Source organism: Anomaloglossus baeobatrachus, chromosome 11 (genome assembly GCF_048569485.1).
Source record: "Anomaloglossus baeobatrachus isolate aAnoBae1 chromosome 11, aAnoBae1.hap1, whole genome shotgun sequence".
Classification (NCBI taxonomy): domain Eukaryota; kingdom Metazoa; phylum Chordata; class Amphibia; order Anura; family Aromobatidae; genus Anomaloglossus; species Anomaloglossus baeobatrachus.
Window position 1 is genome coordinate 156,630,681 of NC_134363.1, and position 24,990 is coordinate 156,655,670.

A 24,990-nucleotide genomic window follows, 5' to 3' on the forward strand; every position below is an offset into this window, starting at 1 on the left:
AATCTCTGATGGGCTGCTTGTTAGTCTCCTTTGATCACATGCTGTGGGGGAGCCAATCACATTCACTCCCCTCCTATATATGCTGGCTGGACACTTCCTTTAATGCCAGCTATTACTTTTCTTTACTGGTCTGGTGAAGTGTTGTGATCCAGACTTACTGGTGGTTGTTGTGCATTATTGCTATGAGCAGTCGTGGTGTTAACCCTTGTTGTCTTTTTGTTGCTGCCATCCTGCTCTTGCTTTTCTCCTTAGTCTTTTACTGTTTGTTCCTGTGAGTTTGCTGTGTGTCTGAGTTTTGGTTTTTCCCAGTCTGTCTTTATCTGTTTTGTGATCACATGTCTGCCCCTTCGTTTCCTGGGGGGAATAGATTAGTTCTGGTCAGTAGAATAGTCAGGCACAACTCCGGCATCTCCACCATCAGGGGGAACTCTGAGGTTAGGGATAGCCTAGGGTCCCCTAGTGCTAGGGACGGTATAAGAACCCCCTGTCACTTTCTATTTTACAGTCGTTTTGTGACATTACGTCCCCTGCTAATCCGGTACCAATGGCCCTCATTGGTCTTGTATGTATGTAATGCATTTCTACATGTGTCCTTAACATATCCCAAGATAAATGGCACAAGATGACTTTTTTCTCTTTTTAAATTTTTTTTTTAAATATTTTAAAGAAAATATTTTGTGATACTCCATCACGGCTTTTATTAAGTAATAATGTGACGTCCTTAACCAAACTCAAAAAAAATATCTACTTTTTAGGGGGGAGGGGTTGGGTTAGAGGCTTAAAGGGTCAAACAATTTTGCGTTCCTTGCATTAGTAGCTAAATACAATAAGCGAATCCCCTTAATCCCCCTGTACAAGATCCTCTCTGACAATTGGAGTGGTGTTCACACGGATACCCCGCAGGCGTAATACCTTCAGAACAATATGACCTCCAAGAGCAGAATTAGGCCGGGCACCGTGTCGCCCTCTGATCAGCGGCGGCCGATGACTGGTAATGGCTGCTGACACCGAGCCGCAATATGAGGAATCCTATTGGGCGATTAGCAGCCCTCCAGCATTAGGTTACAGAATTGGATTGCTGTGTCTGATAAAGGTTGATGGTGCGCGCTCGTGAAATCAGATTATCCACTCTGGATTTATCTCTTTCTATTATTTGTCCTGCAGATGATGAATGTAACTAAAGAGTACTGCCTGGACATCGTGGAGAAATTCGAGCCCTGCCCGGAAAACAAGAAGGATGGAGTGTTGGGGATTGATGGTATGTAAATACATGCAGAGTATGGAAATGCGGCTCGTTAGTTATTACACACAGCACTAATGGCTCAGGACAACCTGCGGGTCGCCAGATGCTCCGTGATTTCCCAGCATGCTTTTCTGTTAGTCCAACTTTGCTAACTGCCGGCCTCCGACACGGAGCCGGCTTAGCTTTATGTTGGTATCGCTGATAATCTGACCTACTTATACAATACACTTTATATGTGGATTACAAAGGATGTGGATTTTCCAGAACACAGCGCTCATGTATTTACTATTGTTAGGTTCTTTACATATTTCTAACTTAACTCTTTCAGGACCAGCCCATTTTTATTTTTTTTTCATTTTCCATTTTTCCTCTTTTCTTTATTTCTGTCGCTTTGTCTCATTGGACCTGACTCGTTGGGCCTGTGCCGGTCTCGTTGGGCCTGTGCCGGTCTCGTTGGGCCTGTGCCGGTCTCGTTGGGCCTGTGCCGGTCTCGTTGGGCCTGTGCCGGTCTCGTTGGGCCTGTGCCGGTCTCGTTGGGCCTGTGCCGGTCTCGTTGGGCCTGTGCCGGTCTCGTTGGGCCTGTGCCGGTCTCGTTGGGCCTGTGCCGGTCTCGTTGGGCCTGTGCCGGTCTCGTTGGGCCTGTGCCGGTCTCGTTGGGCCTGTGCCGGTCTCGTTGGGCCTGTGCCTGTCTCGTTGGGCCTGTGCCTGTCTCGTTGGGCCTGTGCCGGTCTCGTTGGGCCTGTGCCGGTCTCGTTGGGCCTGTGCCGGTCTCGTTGGGCCTGTGCCGGTCTCGTTGGGCCTGTGCCGGTCTCGTTGGGCCTGTGCCGGTCTCGTTGGGCCTGTGCCGGTCTCGTTGGGCCTGTGCCGGTCTCGTTGGGCCTGTGCCGGTCTCGTTGGGCCTGTGCCGGTCTCGTTGGGCCTGTGCCGGTCTCGTTGGGCCTGTGCCGGTCTCGGTGGGCCTGTGCCGGTCTCGGTGGGCCTGTGCCGGTCTCGGTGGGCCTGTGCCGGTCTCGGTGGGCCTGTGCCGGTCTCGGTGGGCCTGTGCCGGTCTCGGTGGGCCTGTGCCGGTCTCGGTGGGCCTGTGCCGGTCTCGGTGGGCCTGTGCCGGTCTCGGTGGGCCTGTGCCGGTCTCGGTGGGCCTGTGCCGGTCTCGTTGGGCCTGTGCCGGTCTCGTTGGGCCTGTGCCGGTCTCGTTGGGCCTGTGCCGGTCTCGTTGGGCCTGTGCCGGTCTCGTTGGGCCTGTGCCGGTCTCGTTGGGCCTGTGCCGGTCTGGTTGGGCCTGTGCCGGTCTGGTTGGGCCTGTGCCGGTCTGGTTGGGCCTGTGCCGGTCTGGTTGGGCCTGTGCCGGTCTGGTTGGGCCTGTGCCGGTCTGGTTGGGCCTGTGCCGGTCTGGTTGGGCCTGTGCCGGTCTGGTTGGGCCTGTGCCTGTCTGGTTGGGCCTGTGCCTGTCTGGTTGGGCCTGTGCCTGTCTGGTTGGGCCTGTGCCTGTCTGGTTGGGCCTGTGCCTGTCTGGTTGGGCCTGTGCCTGTCTGGTTGGGCCTGTGCCTGTCTGGTTGGGCCTGTGCCTGTCTGGTTGGGCCTGTGCCTGTCTGGTTGGGCCTGTGCCTGTCTGGTTGGGCCTGTGCCTGTCTGGTCGGGCCTGTGCCTGTCTGGTCGGGCCTGTGCCTGTCTGGTCGGGCCTGTGCCTGTCTGGTCGGGCCTGTGCCTGTCTGGTCGGGCCTGTGCCTGTCTGGTCGGGCCTGTGCCTGTCTGGTCGGGCCTGTGCCTGTCTGGTCGGGCCTGTGCGCCTCCTTTTCTCGGTCTCTCTCTCCTCTTCTCTCTGTATCTCTCTCTCCTTTTGTGTCTCTCTCTCTCTCTCCTTTTGTGTCTCTCTCTCTCTCTCTCTCTCTCTCTCCTTTTCTCTCTCTCTCTCCTTTTCTCTCTGTCTCACGGTCTTGCGCGCTCTATATAATTTTTTTTATATACATATACTCCATGAACTGGAAAGCTCATGCAACTTATGTAAGTCTTCACTTTTATATTCCAGCAACTTTGCAATGAGTTTATCAGAACTGTGGCTTGGGGTTTTGGGAGCTTCGTTTAAACGGCTTTCATTGTGCAGTAAAAATGATCTAGTAACATTAGCATGATGCCAATGATGCTAAACGTTTGGGTGTTTTTTACACATATTTTAATAGTGAAATAAATTAAGAACTTTGTAAAAAAAAAAATAAAATAAATATATATATCTATAAATAAATAAAATAAATTAAAAAAAAAAAAGTTGCATCCAAATTTTCTGAGACCTTTGACTATTTCATTCTTCCGTCAGTGGAGCTGTGCGAGGGCTCGTTTTTCTTATTATATATTAAGACGTGACTAATTCTTCGTAGTCAAAAAATTAGACCATTACTGCCATAGATGTTGATAATGACAATAATGATGGCTATCATCATACGAGACAAGGGAAGAGGCACAATCCTGTGGATGCTCCTTGGAATGAAATATTTCTTTTTTTGTAATTCATTGCTAATCCTTTAATTAGTAGGAGTTAATCTGTCAGAACAGCTCATTAAGTGATTAAATTACATGATCTTTCTGAATGTAAGTCTTTACCTTCACCTGGATACAAATTATATGGTGAATATTACAGCCGTACAAAATACGTATATTGTTTTATTCTCTTTGTGATACATTTTTTTTTTTTTTCCAAAACGTTTTTTATTGATTTTTCAAATTTGTAAAAACATGACAAGTATCATTGCAAAAGAAGAACATTCGTCTGACAAAATGTGACATAGAGGTGGGTGATACCCCAATTTGGAGTTCCATGTTGCTGTTCGATTTAAGATAGTATACAGTAACATTAAACCAAAACATAGGTAATGAAATATAATATAACATATGCAATACAATTCGTTAAATCTCTGTGTCGTCCCTGAATGATTTCAATTTTGCTAGCGTGTCTTGGTATTCCCAACCGTCTCGTCTCCCCCTCCCGCCAGAGCCCCCTCCTAGGTGATTCTCAGTTTACCCAGGCTGTCCTGGATATCGCTCAGGATATACCACTCCGAGTGAACAAAAGGTGCCATCAGGTTAATTATTTCTCCCTGTGTGAATTGGCTTTCAATAAAATGTCTCCATCTCACAAAAAACTTGGCTGTCAACCCATCTTTATCCCTCTCCGCTTCTAGTTTTTCCCACTTCAGAAGGTTGTGTAGTTCGCCCACAACCTCCTTTATGGATGGGCCCTCCCTTTGAATCCAGTGTTTTAAGATGCAACGCTTAGCTATCATGGCTATGTCATGCGTTATTGCGTATTTCCTCTTTTCCTGCGTGCTCGGTCCTCCTCCTACTCCTCCCTCAAAGGAGTGGAAAATCCACACCATTAAGTCTAGTTTGCTGAAAATTCCCCATGTTGACTGGGCAAATAGTCTGACTTGGTTCCAGAACCTAGCGATTGTCTCACATTCCCATAGCCCATGCAGCATATCCGTTTTTTCTTTTTGACACTTAGGACACCACCTATCCCTACCTGGTATGTTGAAACCTATAATGGCCCTATGTAGAATTCTGAATTGAGTGTCTCTCCATCTCTCATTGGTAATATGTTTCCGCACTTGTACCCATCCTCTCAGTATATCATCCACCACTTCTTCCCTTCCCAATTGTTTCCCCCACGCTTTTAAAGTCCGACTATCCTCCCGTGAGATAAGCACCCCCCTTAGCGATCGATAAATTTTAGAGACATTTATACTTGTTACATCACATTCCAGTAACTCATCAATCGAACTTCTGTTCAGCTCTCTTCCAACCACACCCAGGTCTCCTATTATTCCATGTTTCAATTGTTCATACTGGATGACATGTGAGCTATTAAGGTTGTACTTATCCAACACTTCCCGACCTGTCATCCACCTCCTGTCCTCCACATTCATAACATCTATCATTCTCCTGACTCCCCTCTCTTTCCATCTAGTAAATAGCTTGTTTTCTCGTCCCAGGGGAAAATTTGGGAATGCCCAGGGGTTCAAGTACTTGGACACTTTCCATGAGAGCCCCAGTTTTTTCCTTACCGACTTCCATGTTAGCATGGTGTCTCGGAATATAATTGAGTTCCTTATGTGCCCTTCAACCCTGGATAGTGGGGAGTGCAGAATGGACGTCAGATCCCACGGTGACGCATATTTAGTTTCCATCGCATGATCTGAGTGCCTACTCGTTCCTCTCACCCAATCAATTACATGCCTCATGATACATACAAGATTATACCCTTGGACATCTGGAAAGTTTAGACCTCCCTCCTCTGCTGACTTCATCAGCGTACGCAGCTTTATTCTGGGTTTCCTTCCCCTCCACAGAAATTCTGTATACGCGGAGTTGAGCTTATTCACATCCTTTAGTTTTAGCAATAGCGGGATTGTCTGGAAGGGATACAGCAGCCTAGGAAAGCTCATCATTTTTATCAGGTGGCATCTTGCCAGTAATGGAAGTGGCAGACCTTTCCATCCCTTTAATTGAACTGTAATTTTCCTGATTAGCGGTCCATAATTCAAGTTATAGATTGTTTCCACCGATCTTCCTATATGCACTCCCAGGTATTTAATTGAAGATTGTGCTATAGGAATTCCACATAGACAGCCATCCCTTATTTGTCCCCCCATTGTCCCATGATGCCCCTTTAGGAACATGATCTCGCATTTTTTTTTGTTCAGTTTGAAACCGGAGAATGAGCCAAATTTTTCAATCAAGGCAAGAGTCTGTGGCAAATCCGCACCGGGGTCCCCCATATAAAGTATGATGTCATCAGCAAAAAGCGCTGTCTTTACTTCTGAACCCCTTATCTTGATTCCTTTAAAGCTATTTTGTCCCTGTAGTATTCTTGACAACGGCTCGATTGCCAGGTTGAATAAAAGAGGAGATAATGGGCAGCCCTGTCTTGTTCCCTTCATCAAAGGGAACACGTCTGATAGAAAGCCCGGAGTGTGTACCCTAGCTCCCGAGTTGGCATAAAGGTTTCTAATGTAAAGTCTCATCTTGCCTACAATCCCTATGGCCTCCATTACCCTGTCTAACCACCCCCAATTTACATTATCAAACGCTTTTTCTGCGTCAAGTGTAACTAGGGCAGGTCTAGCCCCTCCCTCAGTGAGACCCAGTCTAACCGCGTCTACCACTAGAATTGTCTTTCGGATATTGGTAACGGCATTTCTCCCCTTGATAAACCCCACCTGGTGATTCGTAATGATCCTAGGTAAGATCTCGGCCAGTCTATTAGCCATGATCTTGGACATAATTCTTAAATCCTGATTTATGAGCGATATAGGTCTATAACTAGAGGGATCATCCAGGTCCTTGGTTCCCTTGGGGAGTAATTTAATATATGCTATGTTGGAATTTTTGGGTATTTCCGCCCCTCCCAGGAAAGCATTAAAGACTGAGGTTAGATCCGGCGAGATCAGATCCTTCAGAGCCTTATAGAATTCACTATTGAAACCGTCAGGTCCCGGTGCCTTGTTGGTGTTAAGCTCCCCAATTGTTCTCGTCACCTCCTCTACTGTGATATCTGCGTTTAAGGCACTCAAATCTTCCTCCGTCAAGCTAGGCATTTGGGCTTGTCTTAGCCACTCTGCCTCATCAGTCATGTCGTTATTCCCTGACCCATATAGTTTTCTATAGTAATCTCCCAACAGTTTATTAATGTCCTTAGGATCCGTAGTCACCTCCCCCCCCTTTGTTTTCAGTTTAGAGATCACTGTCATCTTTCTGCTGCCCCTTGCCAGATTGGCCAACATCCTTCCCGCCTTGTTGCCAAACCTATGTAAGTCAACCTCCTTGTGCGACCAGAATAGTTGTTCCTTTTTTTTGGCCCATTCGTCAAATCCCTCTTTTGCCTCCAACCATCTGCCTTTTGTCATGGGAGATCTATTTGTCACATAATTTGTATATGCTACCCGTACTGCTTCACTATGGAAATTATAATTCTCATTGGTTTTCCGTTTGATCATGGCTGCGTACCCCACCAGACGGCCCCTTAGGACCGCTTTTGCCGTTTCCCAAAATATCACTGGGGACTCTCTATGTTCCTTATTGTCCTCTGCGAATTCTCCCCACCACTCCTGTAGCACCTTATGGAAATTATCTTGCCTGAGAAGGAACGATGGGAATCTCCATATGATATCTGTACCTATCCTGAATTTCTCTCTAATGCCCAATCTCACCGGACTATGATCAGAGATCACCATATTCTCTATCACACAATCTTGCGTTCCACTCAGTAAGTCTTGCGAGATCCAGAACTGATCAATACGTGACCAGCTATCATGAGGGTGAGAGAAGTGTGTATACTCTCTGTCATGTGGGTGAGTTAAGCTGGTGTCACACTAAACGACAGCGACAACGACGTCGCTGTTACGTCACCATTTTCGGTGACGTAACAGCGACCTTGTAAGTCGCTGTTATGATCGCTGCTTAGCTGTCAAACACAGCAGAAGCAGCGATCATAAGGTCGCTGTGCTACATGTGCAGAGAGCAGGGAGCCGCGCTTAGCGCTGGCTCCTTGCTCTCCTGCAGCACACATCGGGTTAATTAACCCGATGTGTGCTGCATCTACATGTCACAGTTCAGAGAGCAGGGAGCCGCGCTTAGCGCTGGCTCCTTGCTCTCCTGCAGCACACATCGGGTTAATTAACCCGATGTGTGCTGCATCTACATGTCACAGTTCAGAGAGCAGGGAGCCGCGCTTAGCGCTGGCTCCTTGCTCTCCTTGCTACAGTATGCATCGGGTTAATTACCCGATGCATACTGCAGCCACATGTCACAGTGCAGGAGCCGGCGCTGGCAGCAAGAGCGGAGGCTGGTAACCAGCGTAAACATCGGGTAACCAGGGAAAGGTCTTCCCTTGGTTACCCGATGTTTACGCTGGTTACAGCTTACCGCAGCTGCCAGTGCCGGCTCCTGATCGCTTCATTTCGTCGCTCTCTCGCTGTCACACACAGCGATGTGTGTGTCACAGCGGGAGAGTGACGACCAAAAAATGAAGCTGGACATTCAGCAACGACCGGCGACCTCACAGCAGGGGCCAGGTCGTTGCTGGATGTCACACACAGCGACAGCGACGGGACGTCGCTGCAACGTCACAGAAAATGGTGACGTAGCAGCGACGTCGTTGTCGTCGTCGTTATGTGTGACACCAGCTTTAGTCTCCAGATGTCTTTCAGTCCTACGTCTTCTAATGTTACATCCCTATTGTCTAAACTCCTGCCCACATTAGCTGTCCCCTCCTCGCCCCTCCTCCTATCTTCAGCTGAGTCTGGGACAGTGTTAAAATCGCCTCCCACTATAATGTTAGCCTCCCCATCTGCTAATATGGTGGCCTTTATGTCATCATGAAATGTGATTTGTTGTGAATTTGGGCCATAGACATTATAAATACTGAGTTTACCCGCTGGACTAACGATTGTTAAGTGCTGCCACCTTCCATGGTCGTCTGCCTCATGTGCCACTACCTCATGACTGAATTGTTTATTTATTAGAATCATAGTGCCCGCTTTTCTACCTTGTGCCGCTGCCCCGTAAACGGTGCCCACCCAATGTTTCTTCATGCGGAAAAAGTCCTCCCCCCCCCAAGTGGGTTTCCTGTAATAAGGCAATGTCTGTCTTTAGTCTTTTCAGATGTCTCAATATCATTGCTCGTTTGTTAGGTGATCTCAGCCCTTTAACATTCCACGTAGTTATCTGTATCATGTTAACCTGTGTATTCTGCTTTTACTACTCCCTCCCCTATGGGCCCCTGCATCAAGGAAGACGAGATGTTCGACACTAGAATCACAGTTGGTACCACAAAATCGACACTCCCTTTCCCCACCTTGCAAATATAACAAATACAACAAAAAGCATGTAACTGTAAAACATATTTTCCCTTCCGAGAAATCCACGGCGCTTCCCGCCACGTTGGTGAGCTCCCCTATTCCTAGCCAAAATATGTAGCTCCCTAATCACCCCCCAAAAAATATATGTTCTATCCCCGGACTAACTTGAATAAGCCTTTGAAAATTATGCAAAAATTAGCACAGTATGTTAAAACCTCAGCAAGATTCTCCAGTCCTACTTATCTCTGACTCCAGGTAGCCATCAGTCCGCCCAGAACAGGCCCACTTCATTTGAATTTGGATGATGTTCCTGGACAAAGGAGAAAAAGAAAAAAAGAAAAAAAAAGACCAAGGGGAGAGAAGATGGAGAAAGAAAGGAGAAGAACAAAAAAAAAAAAAAAAAAAAAAAAAAAAAAAGAGAGGGGGGGGGAAGAGGACCCAGACTTTGGGATGTTTTCCTCTCTTTTCTCCCTTCCCCCTCCTCCTCTCACCTCCCCAACCCTCTCTCCGTAATGCATCCTCCTCAACGCCTCTCCCTGTTTGGGAAGAGAGAAAAAAAAAAACAGGCAGAAAAAGGAAAAACAATGAGCGAGTTCCAGTTCAGGTATCATGGTTTCTCTCCAAGGGTTGGTTCCTGTGTTCCAGGCGAGAATTATGCTGTCGACCCGGGCTTGGCCTCCTTTCCTCCCTGGTCTCGACTTGCTTTTGTCCCCCAAAACGTCCCACATCTCTTCCTGAGCTTGTGGGGGATCCTCTTCTATTATTCCCTTCTCCACTAGCTCCTTTTTCTTGCCTTTCTGACCTAGTCTTGTCGAGCTCTGCCATGAGAATGTTTTCTGCTTCTTTGTAGTCCTTGTAGTATACAAACGAGCCATTGGGGTTTCTAACTTTCAGTGTAGCAGGGTATAATAGCTGGCACTTTACTTTTTTGTTGTACAGAAATGAGCAAATTTTGGTAAATTCTTTTCTCCTTCTGGATACTTCCGCTGAATAATCCCCAAAAATTAGCAGTCTGTTGCCTTGATATTGTAGTGGACGCTTTCGTTCTCTAAAGGCCCTCAATATTTCCTCCTTATGCTTATAATCAAGGTATTTGACAATCACCTGCCTGGCTCTTATCGGGGTATTCTTGTTTGAGTTTTGGCCCTCTCCCTTATTCGCCTCCTGGTGTCTCAGTGGACCCACTCTGTGGGCTCTTTCAACTCTGAATTTCGCCTTTATGCCCAGGGCCTGCGGTAGCTCCAACTCGCATATATTATCCAACTGTCCAATCGATACAGACTCTGGCAACCCGACTATACGTAGGTTGTTTCGTCTCGATCTGTTTTCCAAATCGTCTGCTTTATCCTTCAAGTATTCATTAGATTTTGCTAGAGCTGCTATTTGTGCTTGCATAGCCAGTATTGTCTCCTCGGAGTCAGATATTCTCTGCTCTGATTCTGCCAGTCTAGAGGCATGGGCATTTATCTGTTTTTGCATATTAGCTAATGATGTTTGTATGGCTGCCTCAATAGCCACTTTAACCTTTTTTGACAAGTGTGATGTCACTTCTTCAGCCAGTTTTTTATAGTCCACATTAAGCTTTTGTGTGTACTTGTCTTGGCCTGCAGGTGGTGCTGTTTTCTTAGTTCTCTTTGTCTGGACTGGGCCACCACCTCCATCCCCCAATAGCTTGCAGGCTTGTGATGTTGGTGTAGTAGGCTGCTTTTTGTTTCCTTTGGAAGGGGTACTATGAATTCTTGCATTTGACTTCCTGTGAGTCTGAGTGGGATTAATCTCCCTGTGCTGTTTGTCAGTTTCATCCTCCAACACTGCTGTGTCTCTGAGCTGCCCTGCTTTGTCTGCATCCTCTCTCCCCTCTGCCTCCATATCTCCTTCATCCTCCCATTGGGATCCACCGTCATCAGTCCCCTGCATCCACCTCTCTCCTGCTGTGTCCTCCTGTGACTCCTTGCTCATATCTTCCTTATCTCCTGTCTCCTCGCTCATATCTCCCTTATCTCTCCCCTTCCAGCTCTGTGTTTGCTTTTCTGTGTCTCTCACCATGCGTTCAGGCTCCTCCCCCATCAGGCTCGGCGCCATTATCTTATCTTCTCCTCTGTCCATATCAAAGCTTCTCCAGGCTGATTCACCACTCCCAGAGCTTCTCAGGAGGTACCTTTCCATAGCTGTCTGCTTTAGGTAACCTCCTGTGCTGCTCTCTGTTTGGTGGCTCGTCCGGGGGGTCTGTTTTTAGTCGGTTTCTGTGAGGGGTGGCAGGAGATTCTCCTCTAAGCTTCCACCTCAGCCAGGACAGGAACAGGAAGCCCTCCTCTTTGTGATACATTTTCATTTTTTTTACTATTATTAAATAATTTTTCTTGGATTTTCTGCAAATGCATCAAGGAAATTTTCTTCCACTACGCTGTTAAATAGCGCCCTGTAATAATATGTAGCTGAAAAAAAAATGTTTTATGCATCCTAATAATGTTGAAAGAGCATTTTAATGGAGGACACAATTATTCATCTCCCTTCTTGCAGTGTAATGAAAATGTTAAAGAAATGAGGAACATTCACCTGTAAGAAATCACCAGCCGCTGTAGCATGGCGGTCACAATCCGGTATATAGTGTAGAGACGAGGCAGCACAGGGACTTGGAGGAATTGTCCTAATGTAAAACGTATTTGATATCGGCCAAGATGGTGTTAAAATAAAAGAATAAAGTCAATACTCACCTAGCAGGGGCTTGTCCTCTGTATGCCAGAATGTGACCTCCGCCGGTCTCCAGTCTTAATCCGGTATATAGTGTAGAGACAAGGCAGCACAGGAACAAAAGAATTGTCCTACTGCAAAACATATTTGATATGGGCCACGATGGTGATTAAATAAAATGAAGTTAATATTTGCCTAGCAAGGACCAGTCTTCTGTATGCCATCGTATGACCCCACTCCCACCAGACTCCAGTAACAATCCAGTATATAGTGTAGAGACGAGGCCACACAGGGACGTATAGGAATTGTCCTGCTGTAAAACATATTTGAAAGGGGCCAAGATGGTGTTTTAAATAAAAGAACAAAGTCAATAATTGCCTAGCAAGGGTTTGTCTTCTTTATTCCACAATTTGACCCCCACCCGTCTCCAGATACAATCAGGTATATAGTGTAGAGACGAGGCAGCACAGGGACTATATAAATTGTCCTACTGTAAAACATATTTGAAACTGGCAATGACCGTGTTTAAATAAAAGAATAAAGTCAATAGTCAGTTAGCAAAGGGCAGTCCTCTATATACCACAATGTGACCCCCACCGGTCTCCGGTCACAATCCGGTATATAGTGTAGAGACGAAGCAGCACAGGGACTTGGAGGAATTGTCCTACTGTAAAACATATTTCATATCAGGCAAGATAGTGTTTAAATAAAAGAATAAAGTTAATGCTCATCTAGCAAGGGCTTGTCCTCTGTATGCCACAATGTGACCTACGCCAGTTTCAAGTCATAATCAGGTATATAGTGTAGAGACAAGGCAGCACATGGACTATATAAATTGTCCTACTGTAAAATATATTTGAAACTGGCCATGATAGTGTTTAAATAAAAGAATAAAGTCAATAGTCAGTTAGCAAGGGGCAGTCCTCTATATGCCACAATGTGACCCCCACCGGTCTCCAGTCACATTCTAGTATATAGCGTAGAGACGAAGCAAAACAAGGACTTGGAGATATTGTCCTACTGTAAAACATATTTGATATCAGGCAAGATGGTGTTTAAATAAAAGAATAAAGTCAATACTCACCTAGTAAGGGCTTGTCCTCTCTATGCCACAATGTGACCTCCGCCGGTCTCCAGTCATAATCCGATATATAGTGTAGAGACAGGGCAGCACAGGAACAAAAGAATTGTCCTACTGTAAAACATATTTGAAATAGGCCATGATGGTGTTTTAAATGGAAGAATAAGGGGCGCCACTTGATCTCTGCAGCCTTTAAATGCCGCCTGAGCCATGCATCCTTCTGGCTCAGACACAATGTGAAGGCTGTAACTATTCAGGATCACTGATTAGCTGCAGAGATCACATTTGGTAAGAGAGGGTTCTTATTGCTCCTATCTAATGGCCACACACTAGTTGGTCCTGTGAATCAATTCACACCAGTGCTAATATAACGCTAGCCTTGACTCCCTCATGGATGCATGCAGAAATATATTGATGGAGGAAAATCATTTCTGGGAGAAAGATGTAACTGATCCCAATGTGCAAAAATAAATGCAGCATCAAAGTGTAGCACATAAATGGGGGATGCAATATTCAAGACAAATCCATGTTTGAGAAACCATCCCGACCCTTATCGTCGGTATAGCCAGCTTCTTCAGGGGTTGTTTGTATAAACAGTGGGTACGGAAAGTATTCAGACCCCTTTTAAATTTTTCACTCTTTGTTTCATTGCAGCCATTTGGTAAATTCAAAAAACTTCATTTTTTTTCTCATTAATGTGCACTCTGCACCCCATCCCCCATCTTGACAGAAACTGCCCCCAGAAATATAGAAAGTTTTGCAAATTTATTAAACAAGAAAAACCAAAATATCACACGGTCATAAGTATTCAGACCCTTTGCTCAGACACTCATATTTAAGTCACATGCTGTCCATTTCCTTGTGATCCTCCTTAAGATGGTTCTACTCCTTCATTAGAGTCCAGCTGTGTAATTTAACTGATAGGACTTGATTTGGAAAGGCGCACACCTGTCTATATAAGACCTCACAGCTCACAGTGCATGTCACACCAAATGAGAATCACGAGGTCAAGGGAACTGCTCAAGGAGCTCAGAGACAGAATTGTGGCAAAGCACAGATCTGGCCAAGGTTACAAAAGAATTTCTACAGTACTCAAGGTTCCTAAGAGCACAGTGGCCTCCACATTCCTTATGGATGTGCCTCTATCTTAGTATCTGAGTAACAATTACGGTACATTTTTCACACCTAATGTTTTATATTGTCTCTCCCAGACCATGACTAGGTTTTCTGGGCCATGGGTAGCAGATTCAGTTTACAGCAAAACATTTTTGGACACTGTACCTCCTCCAAAAAATCCAATAAGAATCAATTGAAACATTGTACGTGCCTCACGATGGTGTAGAAGTCCATTGTTTTCATCATTTCTGCAGATTTTTTTCACCATTTTTCAGTTGCAAACATTAGCAACAAATGTCCATGTGAAAAGAGACGGAAGACACTCACCAGATATGCGATAAAAAAAAGCTATTTTATTCGACCATCAGGTCAGGGGGAAAGGCGTGAGGGAGGTGGGTACACACAATCCGTTGGACGACGGCTGTTTCGCGTCTTTACAACCGATGCTTCCACGAGAAAGCTGATTTATTCGACCATCAGGTCAGGGGGAAAGGCATGAGGGAGGTGGGTACACACAATCCGTCGGACGACGGCTGTTTCTCGTCTTTACAACCGACGCTTCCTCGAGTCCATGGACTCGTGGAAGCGTCGGTTGTAAAGACGCGAAACGGCCGTCGTCCAACGGATTGTGTGTACCCACCTCCCTCACGCCTTTCCCCCTGACCTGATGGTCGAATAAAACAGCTTTTTTTTTTTACCGCATATCTGGTGAGTGCCTTCCGTCTCTTTTCACATGGACTGTATGGATTGTTGTCTTTTGGAATGAGCACTGTGGGCAGAATGCAAAGAAATTTACAAGACATATAATGCGTGAATAAACCTGAAATAGGAAGATTGAGCAGTTAGCTCGCTGAATGGTGCCAGTGTTTCCTCCTTTCTTTGTTTTGTCTTGATTAGCAACAAATGTGTATTTTGTTTTATTCTTTGCAATGGTCCCAATAATAATGAGCGTAGGACTTTTAGATAGTAATAGGGAATATAGTTCATTGATATCATGTGCCGCTTGGTGCATGCAGCATGTTACATACAAATTTGCAAATACAATTTTTTGGTCCAGTGCTGACAATTTAATAGCGTGTATACAGGATAATGGAACCATTACGGAATAATACAAAAAAATGTTTGTTCTTGTGATTCCTGATGAAGACAGTCATTTTCCTGGATAATAACTCTCGCATTGTTGTACAGACTGACATGACAAGGTTATTGACCGGTGAAGAGCAAGGTTATAAAGTTATCACAGGGAATGCATTTCTAAAGGGAATTCATCACTTTGTCATCTGTGAAAAGTTTATCCATAAATCACGGGGAGGATCCGTTTGGAATTGAGATCATGTCTTTGACAGATATTGAATCATATACTTGCTTGTGATTCATTGCGAACAGGTTTCACCAACTACATGCGCAGCCCAGCAGGAGATATCTTCAATCCCGAACATCATCAAGTGAATCAAGACATGACCTTGCCACTAAGCAACTATTTCATCGCCTCCTCCCATAATACCTACCTGATGGGTGACCAGCTCATGTCTCAGTCCCGTGTGGACATGTATTCCTGGGTCTTACAGGCCGGATGCCGCTGTGTAGAAGGTAAGAAACTGCAAAAAGCATTATAAGGCAGAACACTTTATGTAATAAGGGATGATGCTATGCATAATAAGGGAGGACACTGTATGTATGGAAACAATGTTATCTTATTCTTTTACATCCACATGTTAAGGTCCAGTCACACATAACGAGATCTTTAACGAGATCGTTACTACGTCACAGTTTCCGGATCTCTGTTAAATCGTTGATGAGATCGTTACAACGTCACAGTTTCCGGATCGTTGATGAGATCGTTACTATGTCACAGTTTCCGGATCGTTGCTGAGATCGTCACTATGTCACAGTTTCCGGATCGTTGATGAGATCGTTACTATGTCACAGTTTCCGGATCGTTGATGAGATCGTTACTATGTCAGTTTCGGATCTCTGTTAAATCGTTGATGAGATCGTTACTATGTCACAGTTTCCGGATCGTTGCTGAGATCGTCACTATGTCACAGTTTCCGGATCGTTGATGAGATCGTTACTATGTCACAGTTTCCGGATCGTTGATGAGATCGTTACTATGTCAGTTTCCGGATCTCTGTTAAATCGTTGATGAGATCGTTACTATGTCACAGTTTCCGGATCGTTGAGGAGATCGTTACTATGTCACAGTTTCCGGATCGTTGATGAGATCGTTACTATGTCACAGTTTCCGGATCTCTGTTAAATCGTTGATGAGATCGTTACTATGTCAGTTTCCGGATCGTTGATGAGATCGTTACTACGTCACAGTTGTTAAATCGTTGGTGAGATCGTTGGTGAGATGTCACTCAGTCATTTTCCCAACGACTTTAGTAACAAAGCAGCGACCTGTATAACGATCTCGTTGGTCGTTGGGACCCTGTCACACAGCAGCTATGTAACGATTCCGACCTCGAATCGGGGCGTAGTGTTTGACGCTGTAAGCCACGTAGGCATGCATAGGCGTCGCCTTTTCCACACCCTTCCGCTCCGATTGGTGGCCAATACGGTGTTCTGATTAGGCGGCCAGCCTAGAAGGCAACTTTGTATCGCTTCATCCTTTCTCACTTTTTGAGCCTTGCTTTGAGGATAGAACCTGCGACTCCACCCGGATTCATTCGTACTTTGTTCCCGGTTGCTTGCTTGCTTTTCGGATTTCGGAAGCTGCATCTGCACCCGGATTCATCCCTCTTTCATTCCCAATCGGGAACAAAGTATGAATGAATCCGGGTGTAGTCACAGGTTCTATCTTCAAAGCAAGGCTCAAAAAGGAACAAAGCATGAAGCAATACCCAATCAGAACGCAGTACTGTTAGCGCCAACCAATCGGTGCAGAGGGGGCGCGGAAAAGGTGACGCAATTACACGCCTACGTGTTATACTTTAAGTTCTCATCTAGGTCGTTAACGAGATCGTTGGTAGGTGTCAAACATACAGATCCATCCTGCCCAGCAGGACTCCAACGAGCCAAAAATGGCCCAGGACATTCAGCAACGACCTCACAGCAGAGGGCGGATCGTTAGTACGTGTCAAACATAACGAGATCGCTGGTGAAGTCATTGTTTCGTCACAGAAACTGGGACGTAGCAACAATGTCATTAGCGATCTCGTTATGTGTGAAGTGGCCTTTAAGGATGTGGATAGAATTGAGTATATCAGCGGTTCTATAGGTAACCATGATCAGCTTGCTACCTTGACTCTCAGCAATAGCAAAAAATTAAAAAAAACAGGATCTCTGGGGAAGGGAGTTTGTTTTTACAATACAGAGTTCCAAATCTGTTGCATAGGTAATAGTAAATTAGAACATTCAGGCTGCCAGAAAGGGTAGATGAGGGAATCTGTCAGGTGATTTTCTAGTACAAAACTAATAATAAACTGAAATAGGGTTTGGGCAGCCTTTTCAGGATCAGTAACTTGTATTGCTCTATCTTTTCCTGTTATCTTGCTGTAAGCCCTGGAGAATTTAGTGCTGCGTGACGGCTGGTCAAGCATATGTAAATCTGAACTGATTGTGCACTGCTTCCCACACCCACCTCTCCGCAGTGATAGTAAAAATCTTCACTGTCATTTACTATCACTGATGCCAGCATGGGAAAGGTGGGCATGGGGAGCAGTGCATAATCTGCTTGGATTTACATATAGCCCTATAGTTTATTAGGATCAACATGTTCTCGGTTCGGTTTGCATGGTTGGAGTTACATATGCTTGTCTAGCCGGCATGCAACACTGAATTCTCTAGGGCTTACAGCAAGATACCAGGAGAAGGTAGAGCAATAAAAGTTACTGATCCTGAAAGGGCTGCCCAAGCCCTATTCTATGTTACCATTAGTTTTGTACTAGAAAATCATCTGACCAATTCCCACTAACGCACACTGAAATCGATATACACAATGTGCGCAGTCACAGCCTTAGCTCCTCCTGTCTTGTAATTGCCTACGCAGTGAATGTGGAGTTTTAAAGAAAATATATAATATAATATATATATATATATATATATATATATATATATATATATATATATATATATATATATATATATATATATATATATATATATATACAGTACAGTATGTATCTTCTATGTCCATTGCATTTTTTGCAAATCAACTTGGATTGGAGTTTTTGGGCCCCAACTGATTTGCTCAAAAAACTGTTCTGAATCTCTTTTCAGAATGCTGAAGCGCTGAGCTCCTACCTGAACGTGTGCACGGAGCAGTCTACCGGCTCATAGACCTTCTGTTAAGCCCATACACTGCTCTGTGCACACTAATGCAGGAGCTCAGTGCTTCTGCCTGCAGTGAAACCTAAATCGGAGCAGTTTTTAAGTGATCAATGGGAGTGAAAGGACCCGAATCCCCACGGATCTGCAATACATATAGTAAACAGAGACGATATAGCATAAAAAACTGCATATTACCAAAAAAGACTGGAACACAATTGATATAAAGATAGACGTTCACGTTAAGCGATCAAGAGACCTACCAAGTTTGGATCATTTCATACACTTTTTGCAACCGGCGAAATGGGCCTCTCATATCTTACACTGCTTATCTCCAGAATAAGGCTGCATTTAAGGTACCTTCACACTTAGCGATGCAGCAGCGATCCGACCAGCGATCTGACCTGGTCAGGATCGCTGCTGCATCGCTACATGGTCGCTGGTGAGCTGTCAAACAGGCAGATCTCACCAGCGACCAGTGACCAGCCCCCAGCCAGCAGCGACGTGCAAGCGACGTTGCGCTTGCATGGAGCCGCCGTCTGGAAGCTGCGGAGACTGGTAACTAAGGTAAACATCGGGTATGGTTACCCGATGTTTACATTAGTTACCAGTGTGAGCAGGGAGCAGGGAGCCGCGCACACTAAGCGCTGGCTCCTTGCTCTCCTAGCTACAGTACACATCGGGTTAATTAACCCGATGTGTAATGCAGCTACATGTGCAGAGAGCAGGGAGCCGCGCACACTGAGCGCTGGCTCCTTGCTCTCCTAGCTGCTGTACACATCGGGTTAATTAACCCGATGTGTACAGCAGCTACATGTGCAGAGAGCCGGAGCCGGCAGCACAGGCAGCGTGAGAGCTGCTGGTAACTAAGGTAAATATCGGGTAACCACCTTGGTTACCCGATGTTTATCTTGGATACAGCTTACCTCAGCTGTCAGACGCCGGCTCCTGCTCCCTGCTCGCTTCATTTGTCGCTCTCTCGCTGTCACACACAGCGATCTGTGTGTCACAGCAGGAGAGCGGCTTTGAAGAAAACGAACCAGGGCTGTGTGTAACGAGCAGCGATCTCGCAGCAGGGGCCAGATCGCTGCTCAGTGTCACACACAGCGAGATCGCTAATGAGGTCACTGCTGCGTCACAAAAAGCGTGACTCAGCAGCGATCTCGGCAGCGAGCTCGCTGTGTGTGAAGCACCCCTTACAGCAGTCAACCGGGCTCATTACACAACGATCAATTGGCTACATACTAACTAATCAGGTGGTTGTTTAATGGCCTGTTTACACCAACCTTGGCAGCAAGTGTCACCTGTTTACACAAGCTGAAAATTTTTTTTTACCCCAGCTAAAAAGCAACAAATCCACCCCATAAATAATGGTTTCACTTGTCCATTGGGTGATTGACAGCCTGATAGTCAGAAATGTACTAGTTCCCCAATTTTTGGCCTGTCCACAACCAACGTAGCAAAGGATCACACAACTTCTCTGACCCCTAAAGTCAAAAGTCTTCATAGCCCCACAGATGACATTATCATTGCCAGCTGCTTTGGTTAACATGATTCCTAATACTAATGAAATATACTAAGCCATTTCTGTGAACACCTTCGCAATGTCTGAACGACCACTTGTCCCCGGTACAGATCATCTTTAGGCCGATGATCCCTCTCCTCCATGTGTGAGGGTTCAGAGACTTTTTGAAGTCTTCCACATTTGTGAAAACCATATTCACCTTTCCGATATGTTTTGAAATTTTAAGAGTACTTGAAATATCTTGATGGAATAGGGAAGATCAAATAAGCACCACGATGAGAGAAATGGCTTTGTCTTCGAGTCTCAGGGTAAGCTCCGCTGACAATAAAATAAATGTTTCCATAAACTGAAGCCACACGCTGAAAGAGTTTATTTCCCGGTGACCCGCACATTTCATCTCTTCCCAGGAAAGTGATAAAAGGCTGAAGCAGTAACGTGGTGTTGTCTTAAATACATTCCGAGTAAACCTGGTTTTCTTAAGAGAAATAGCTTTTCTTTGTGGATAAGCAAATGTCGGTTCAGCAAAGCTCCGGAAAATGCCGGTGCCACGCTCAATTTTTGGACATTGCAAATATGACACTATTTCTCTTCTGCTATGGAAGGAAATAATCTGGTCTCCTTTTCGTACTATAAAGTGCGCTATTTTTTTTTCTCGAATTATGCAAATTATTTTTTTTATGAAATATCTCATATGACTCAACTTTTTTCGTAGATGACAGATGTGTAAATTCTAAATTTTTAAAGTGGATGTCTCATTAATATGCTTTTCCTTTTAGGTTAATGGTATTATGATATATAAAAACATGTCACCTATTTACAGGATCACTAGGGGTCCAAATGCTCAGACCTCCACTGATCACAAGGACAGGACTGCCAATGGAGCTGAAGTGAGCATGTGCAACCTCTGCTCCCTAAATTATTGGACTTTCAGCAGCCAAAACCTATAGTGATTGAAAAGACATATTGAATTGAGATATCTAAATATATATATATATAATAATATGTATGTATGTATGTATGTATGTATATGTATGTGTGTGTATATAATATATACATATATATATATAGTACAGACCAAAAGTTTACACAATTGTAGATTCACATTGAAGGCATCAAAACTATGAATTAAAACATATGGAATGAAATACTTATATTCTTATATTCTAGGTTTTTCAAAGTAGCCACCTTTTGCTTTGATTACTGCTTTGCACACTCTTGGCATTCTCTTGATGAGCTTCAAGAGGTAGTCACCGGAAATGGTTTTCCAACAGTCTTGAAGGAGTTCCCAGAGATGCTTAGCACTTGTTGGCCCTTTTGCCTTCACTCTGCGGTCCAGCTCACCCCAAACCATCTCGATTGGGTTCAGGTCTGGTGACTGTGGAGGCCAGGTCATCTGGTGTAGCACCCCATCACTCTGCTTCTTAATCAAATAGCCCATACACAGCCTGGAGGTGTGTTGCGGGTCAATGTCCTGTTGAAAAATAAATGATGGTCCAACTAAATGCAAACCGGATGGAATAGCACGCCGCTGCAAGATGCTGTGGTAGGCATGCTGGTTCTGTATGCCTTCAATTTTGAATAAATCCCCAACAGAGTCACCAGCAAAGCCCCCCCACACCATCACACCTCCTCCTCCACGCTTCACGGTGGGAACCAGCCATGTAGAGTCCATCCGTTCACCTTTTCTACAAAGACACGGTGGTTGGATCCAAAGATCTCAAATTTGGACTCATCAGACCAAAGCACAGATTTCCACTGGTCTAATGTCCATTCCTTGTATTCTTTAGCCCAAACAAGTCTCTTCTGCTTGTTGCCTGTCCTTAGCAGTGGTTTCCTAGCAGCTATTTTACCATGAAGGCTGCTGCACAAAGTATCCTCTTAATAGTTGTTCTAGAGATAATGTGTGTCCAAACTTTTGGTCTGTACTGTGTGTGTGTATGTATGTATGTATGTATATATATATATATATGTGTATATATATAATATGTATGTGCAGCGCTCCACTATTCTGGGCGGTGTTATGGACAGTGAATGGAGGCGAGATCAAGTATTCACACCATGTTGGGTCTCAGCAGAGCTTCACTCTTGGACTCCACAGCCACATTCTTGTATTCAGTAGAATAAGGTTTATGGCACACTGGTAATTATGGGTGCTCAAGGAGGATTCAAACCCATCATCAGATTTTTGGCACACCAAAAATGAATATAAGGACTTTAATATACAAGAAATCCAAAAAATGTAACGGTTCGACCCCTATTTTGGGTCTTCATCAGACACTGAAATTAGACACAAACAGAAAAGAAAACAAATATATATGTGTGACCTCCAAGGGTAGATTGTACATTTTTGCATTCATCAAGGGTCCAAATGATCGAAGCTCCTGCAATCGGTAATCGATTATTTTATGGATACGGGATCATGTTTGATTCTACAAATAGCCCTTTAACTTTTTTAAGATTGATGAAGGAGAAAGCTATGTTCTTGGAATTTAGAAAACCTTTGTAAAAGAAAAAAAAAAAAAGAGATAAGCACACTAAGGGTAGAGAGGAACTTTTCCAGCAACAGTGCGGTCAACCAGAAAACGTCCATCTCCTTTTACACCTCAGTAGAAATCCCTTAAGAAATATTACATATAGGTTTTTGGGTGTAAAAATGTCTTTGAATTTGGCTTAAATCTTGAAAATTCACAAAGTGTCCACCATTTTTCATGTTTTTTTTGTGGTCAACTTGTTTTCTCATCTGTTGTAGTTCAGGGTTTACTATGTTTATTGATAACCATATAAAAATATAAAAAACTTCTCTAAATTATTTTTTTTCCTCTCCAATTCATCAGTGGATTGCTGGGATGGACCAGACGGAGAGCCCATAGTCCACCACGGATACACCTTGACTTCCAAAATCCTGTTCAAAGACGTCATTGAGACTATCAACAAGTATGCATTCATCAAAAATGAGTAAGTATTGCACGTCGGGATTGTTTCGCGCGCACACATCTGGTTGATAAAACAATTGGCTTAATAAAATATTTCATCTTGGCGGCTGAGAACCTGTTTAGGTGCTGTACGGTTTTATAGACGGACAATCCATCACCTCCCTCGTACATAAATAACTTGTATTGGACCTGACGTCACTTTGCATTAGATGCTAAAGAAAAATTTATTACTGTTCTTTTTTTCTTCTTGACTTTTGTAAAATAATTCTTCACTTTTAGTACATAATCCGTTTTCTTTGCTACAGCTGGACATTTGTAGTTGTTGTGTTACATATGCCGTTCGTTCAGATGTATGGCCGACCATGTACTAGATTCACAATTGTCTCAGACAAACTCTAGCGCCACCTATTGGAAGTAGCAATCCTAAAAGCCAAAAGTGTCCCTTTAACGAGCCTTTTCATATGACTAAGGCTACTTTCACACATCAGGTTTTTTCCATCAGGCACAATCCGGACAAAAACGGGTAAAACGGATCCGGTACCGCATCCGTTTTATCCCCATAGATTTGCATTGTTACCGGATTGTGCCTGATGGCTTTGCGTTGCATCCGTTTTTTTCCAGATGCGGAAAAATCAATTAAAGCGGCGGCCGGAGGCAACGTATCTTGTAACGTTTTTTTTGTCCGGCAAAAAAAACGCATCGCGCGGGATCTGGCGCGATACGGCGCATTTTACAATGGAAGCCTATTGACGCCGGATCCGGCGTAATGCGGCAAAAAACGGATGCGGCTGCTGGATCCGTTTTTGTAAACTGAGCATGCTCCAATGTTTTGAAAAAACGGATCCAGGAAAAAAAACGGACAAAACGGATACAAAAACAGATGCAAAACTGATCCAACTGATCCTTTTTTTTACGCATCCGGCATAACGGATCCATTAAAAAACGGATCCGGTGGATACGGTTTTTACATTTTTTGCCGGATCCGTTGGATCAGGGAAAAAAAGGATTGTGCCTGAATGCAGAAAACTGATGTGTGAAAGTAGCCTTAGAATTTATACCAGATCAGAACCCCAATTTGCAGACACGGTGTTTTGGGGTGATTGCCCCTCGTCAGTGCAAAGTATGGGATCTGATCTGGCTGTATGAGAAGCTATAGTGGGGACCACGGGAAAGACTTGCGGAGACCTGACAAACCAGTCTGGCTGCCAGTGAGGGGTCTTATAGCTGCAAAGTCCCTCTGGGAAATGTTCAAATTGTCTCTCCAGGAAGGAGACAAACTCTAGCGCCACCTATTGGAAGTAGCAATACATTTTTGCCGTATTGATCGTGAAACCTTCACCCTCCGTCCCCCGCTACCTTTAAATAGTAAGGCCTATGAGAGGGTTCAACGCCTTCCATTGCCACCTATGTTATTTCAATAGAGGTTGTCACCAACTGTACAAACAACCCAAACTACACTTTCCAATTTTGGTTCAACGTATCCGAAAGGAAGATTAATTTGTAGTAAATTTTGCCCTTTTTCTGAAGCAGTGTCTCCGCCATGCCCATTTGAGACCTTTCCAAGTTCAGTTCTCTTACAGGGCATTTTTGGGAAGTTTTTGGACAGGTTTGCCAGAGCCTTAAGGCACCACTCCAGCATTTATTTATTTTTAATTCGGCTCTGGAGTGCTATGAGTTACCTGGCCCCGGTCTCGTAGCATATTCATCTGTTTCCCGTTGCTCCCATCGTCGTCCGGTGACAGCTCCAATGTTTCATTGACCAGATGTCACAAATCAATACAAGTCTATGAGAGCATCGTTCTGGCACTCATAGACTTGCACTGAGAGATTGTGATGTAATGTCTGACTTCCATACAGTCAGAAGTTACGGTTAGAAATGAGCGAACCTTTGGAGGTTTGGTTCGCTAGGAACAAATGAACTAAACCTCCACTGGTCCAAACTTTGCCTGAGAAGGTTTGGAATCCCTAATTGGCAGTTTGAGTATCTGCCTACATATAGCCAGGCATAAGCAGATCACTTCTGGTGGAGGGTGGGCAGTGTTATTCAAAATTATTTTTTTTGTCACCCACTTTTGTCATTCAAACACTGCAAGTGGTCGCACTGGGCTGAGCACAGTGTTGCTCATGCTTGTTAAGTTCGCACTTAAAGAATCCGAACCCAAGCTTTGTTTTTTTAAGTTGGTGTTCAATTTGAAAACCAAATCTTGGGTTCGCTCATCTCTAGTTACTTGCCACAAGATGACACCACAGGAGCAAAGTGACGCTGAAAAACTGTGAAA

The 24,990-nt window shown here is 44.6% G+C and overlaps 1 protein-coding gene across 2 annotated transcripts in view; it reads left to right on the forward strand.

Moving 5' to 3' along the window:
• Positions 1-24,990, forward strand: part of PLCH2 (phospholipase C eta 2) — a 909,460-nt gene that overhangs the window by 724,734 nt on the left and 159,736 nt on the right. For both annotated transcript variants that reach the window (XM_075328181.1, XM_075328182.1), the window contains 3 exons: positions 1,165-1,258; positions 15,368-15,571; positions 22,613-22,733. In XM_075328181.1, the coding sequence (XP_075184296.1) occupies positions 1,165-1,258; positions 15,368-15,571; positions 22,613-22,733 (419 nt within the window). The remainder of the gene's footprint in view (positions 1-1,164; positions 1,259-15,367; positions 15,572-22,612; positions 22,734-24,990) is intronic.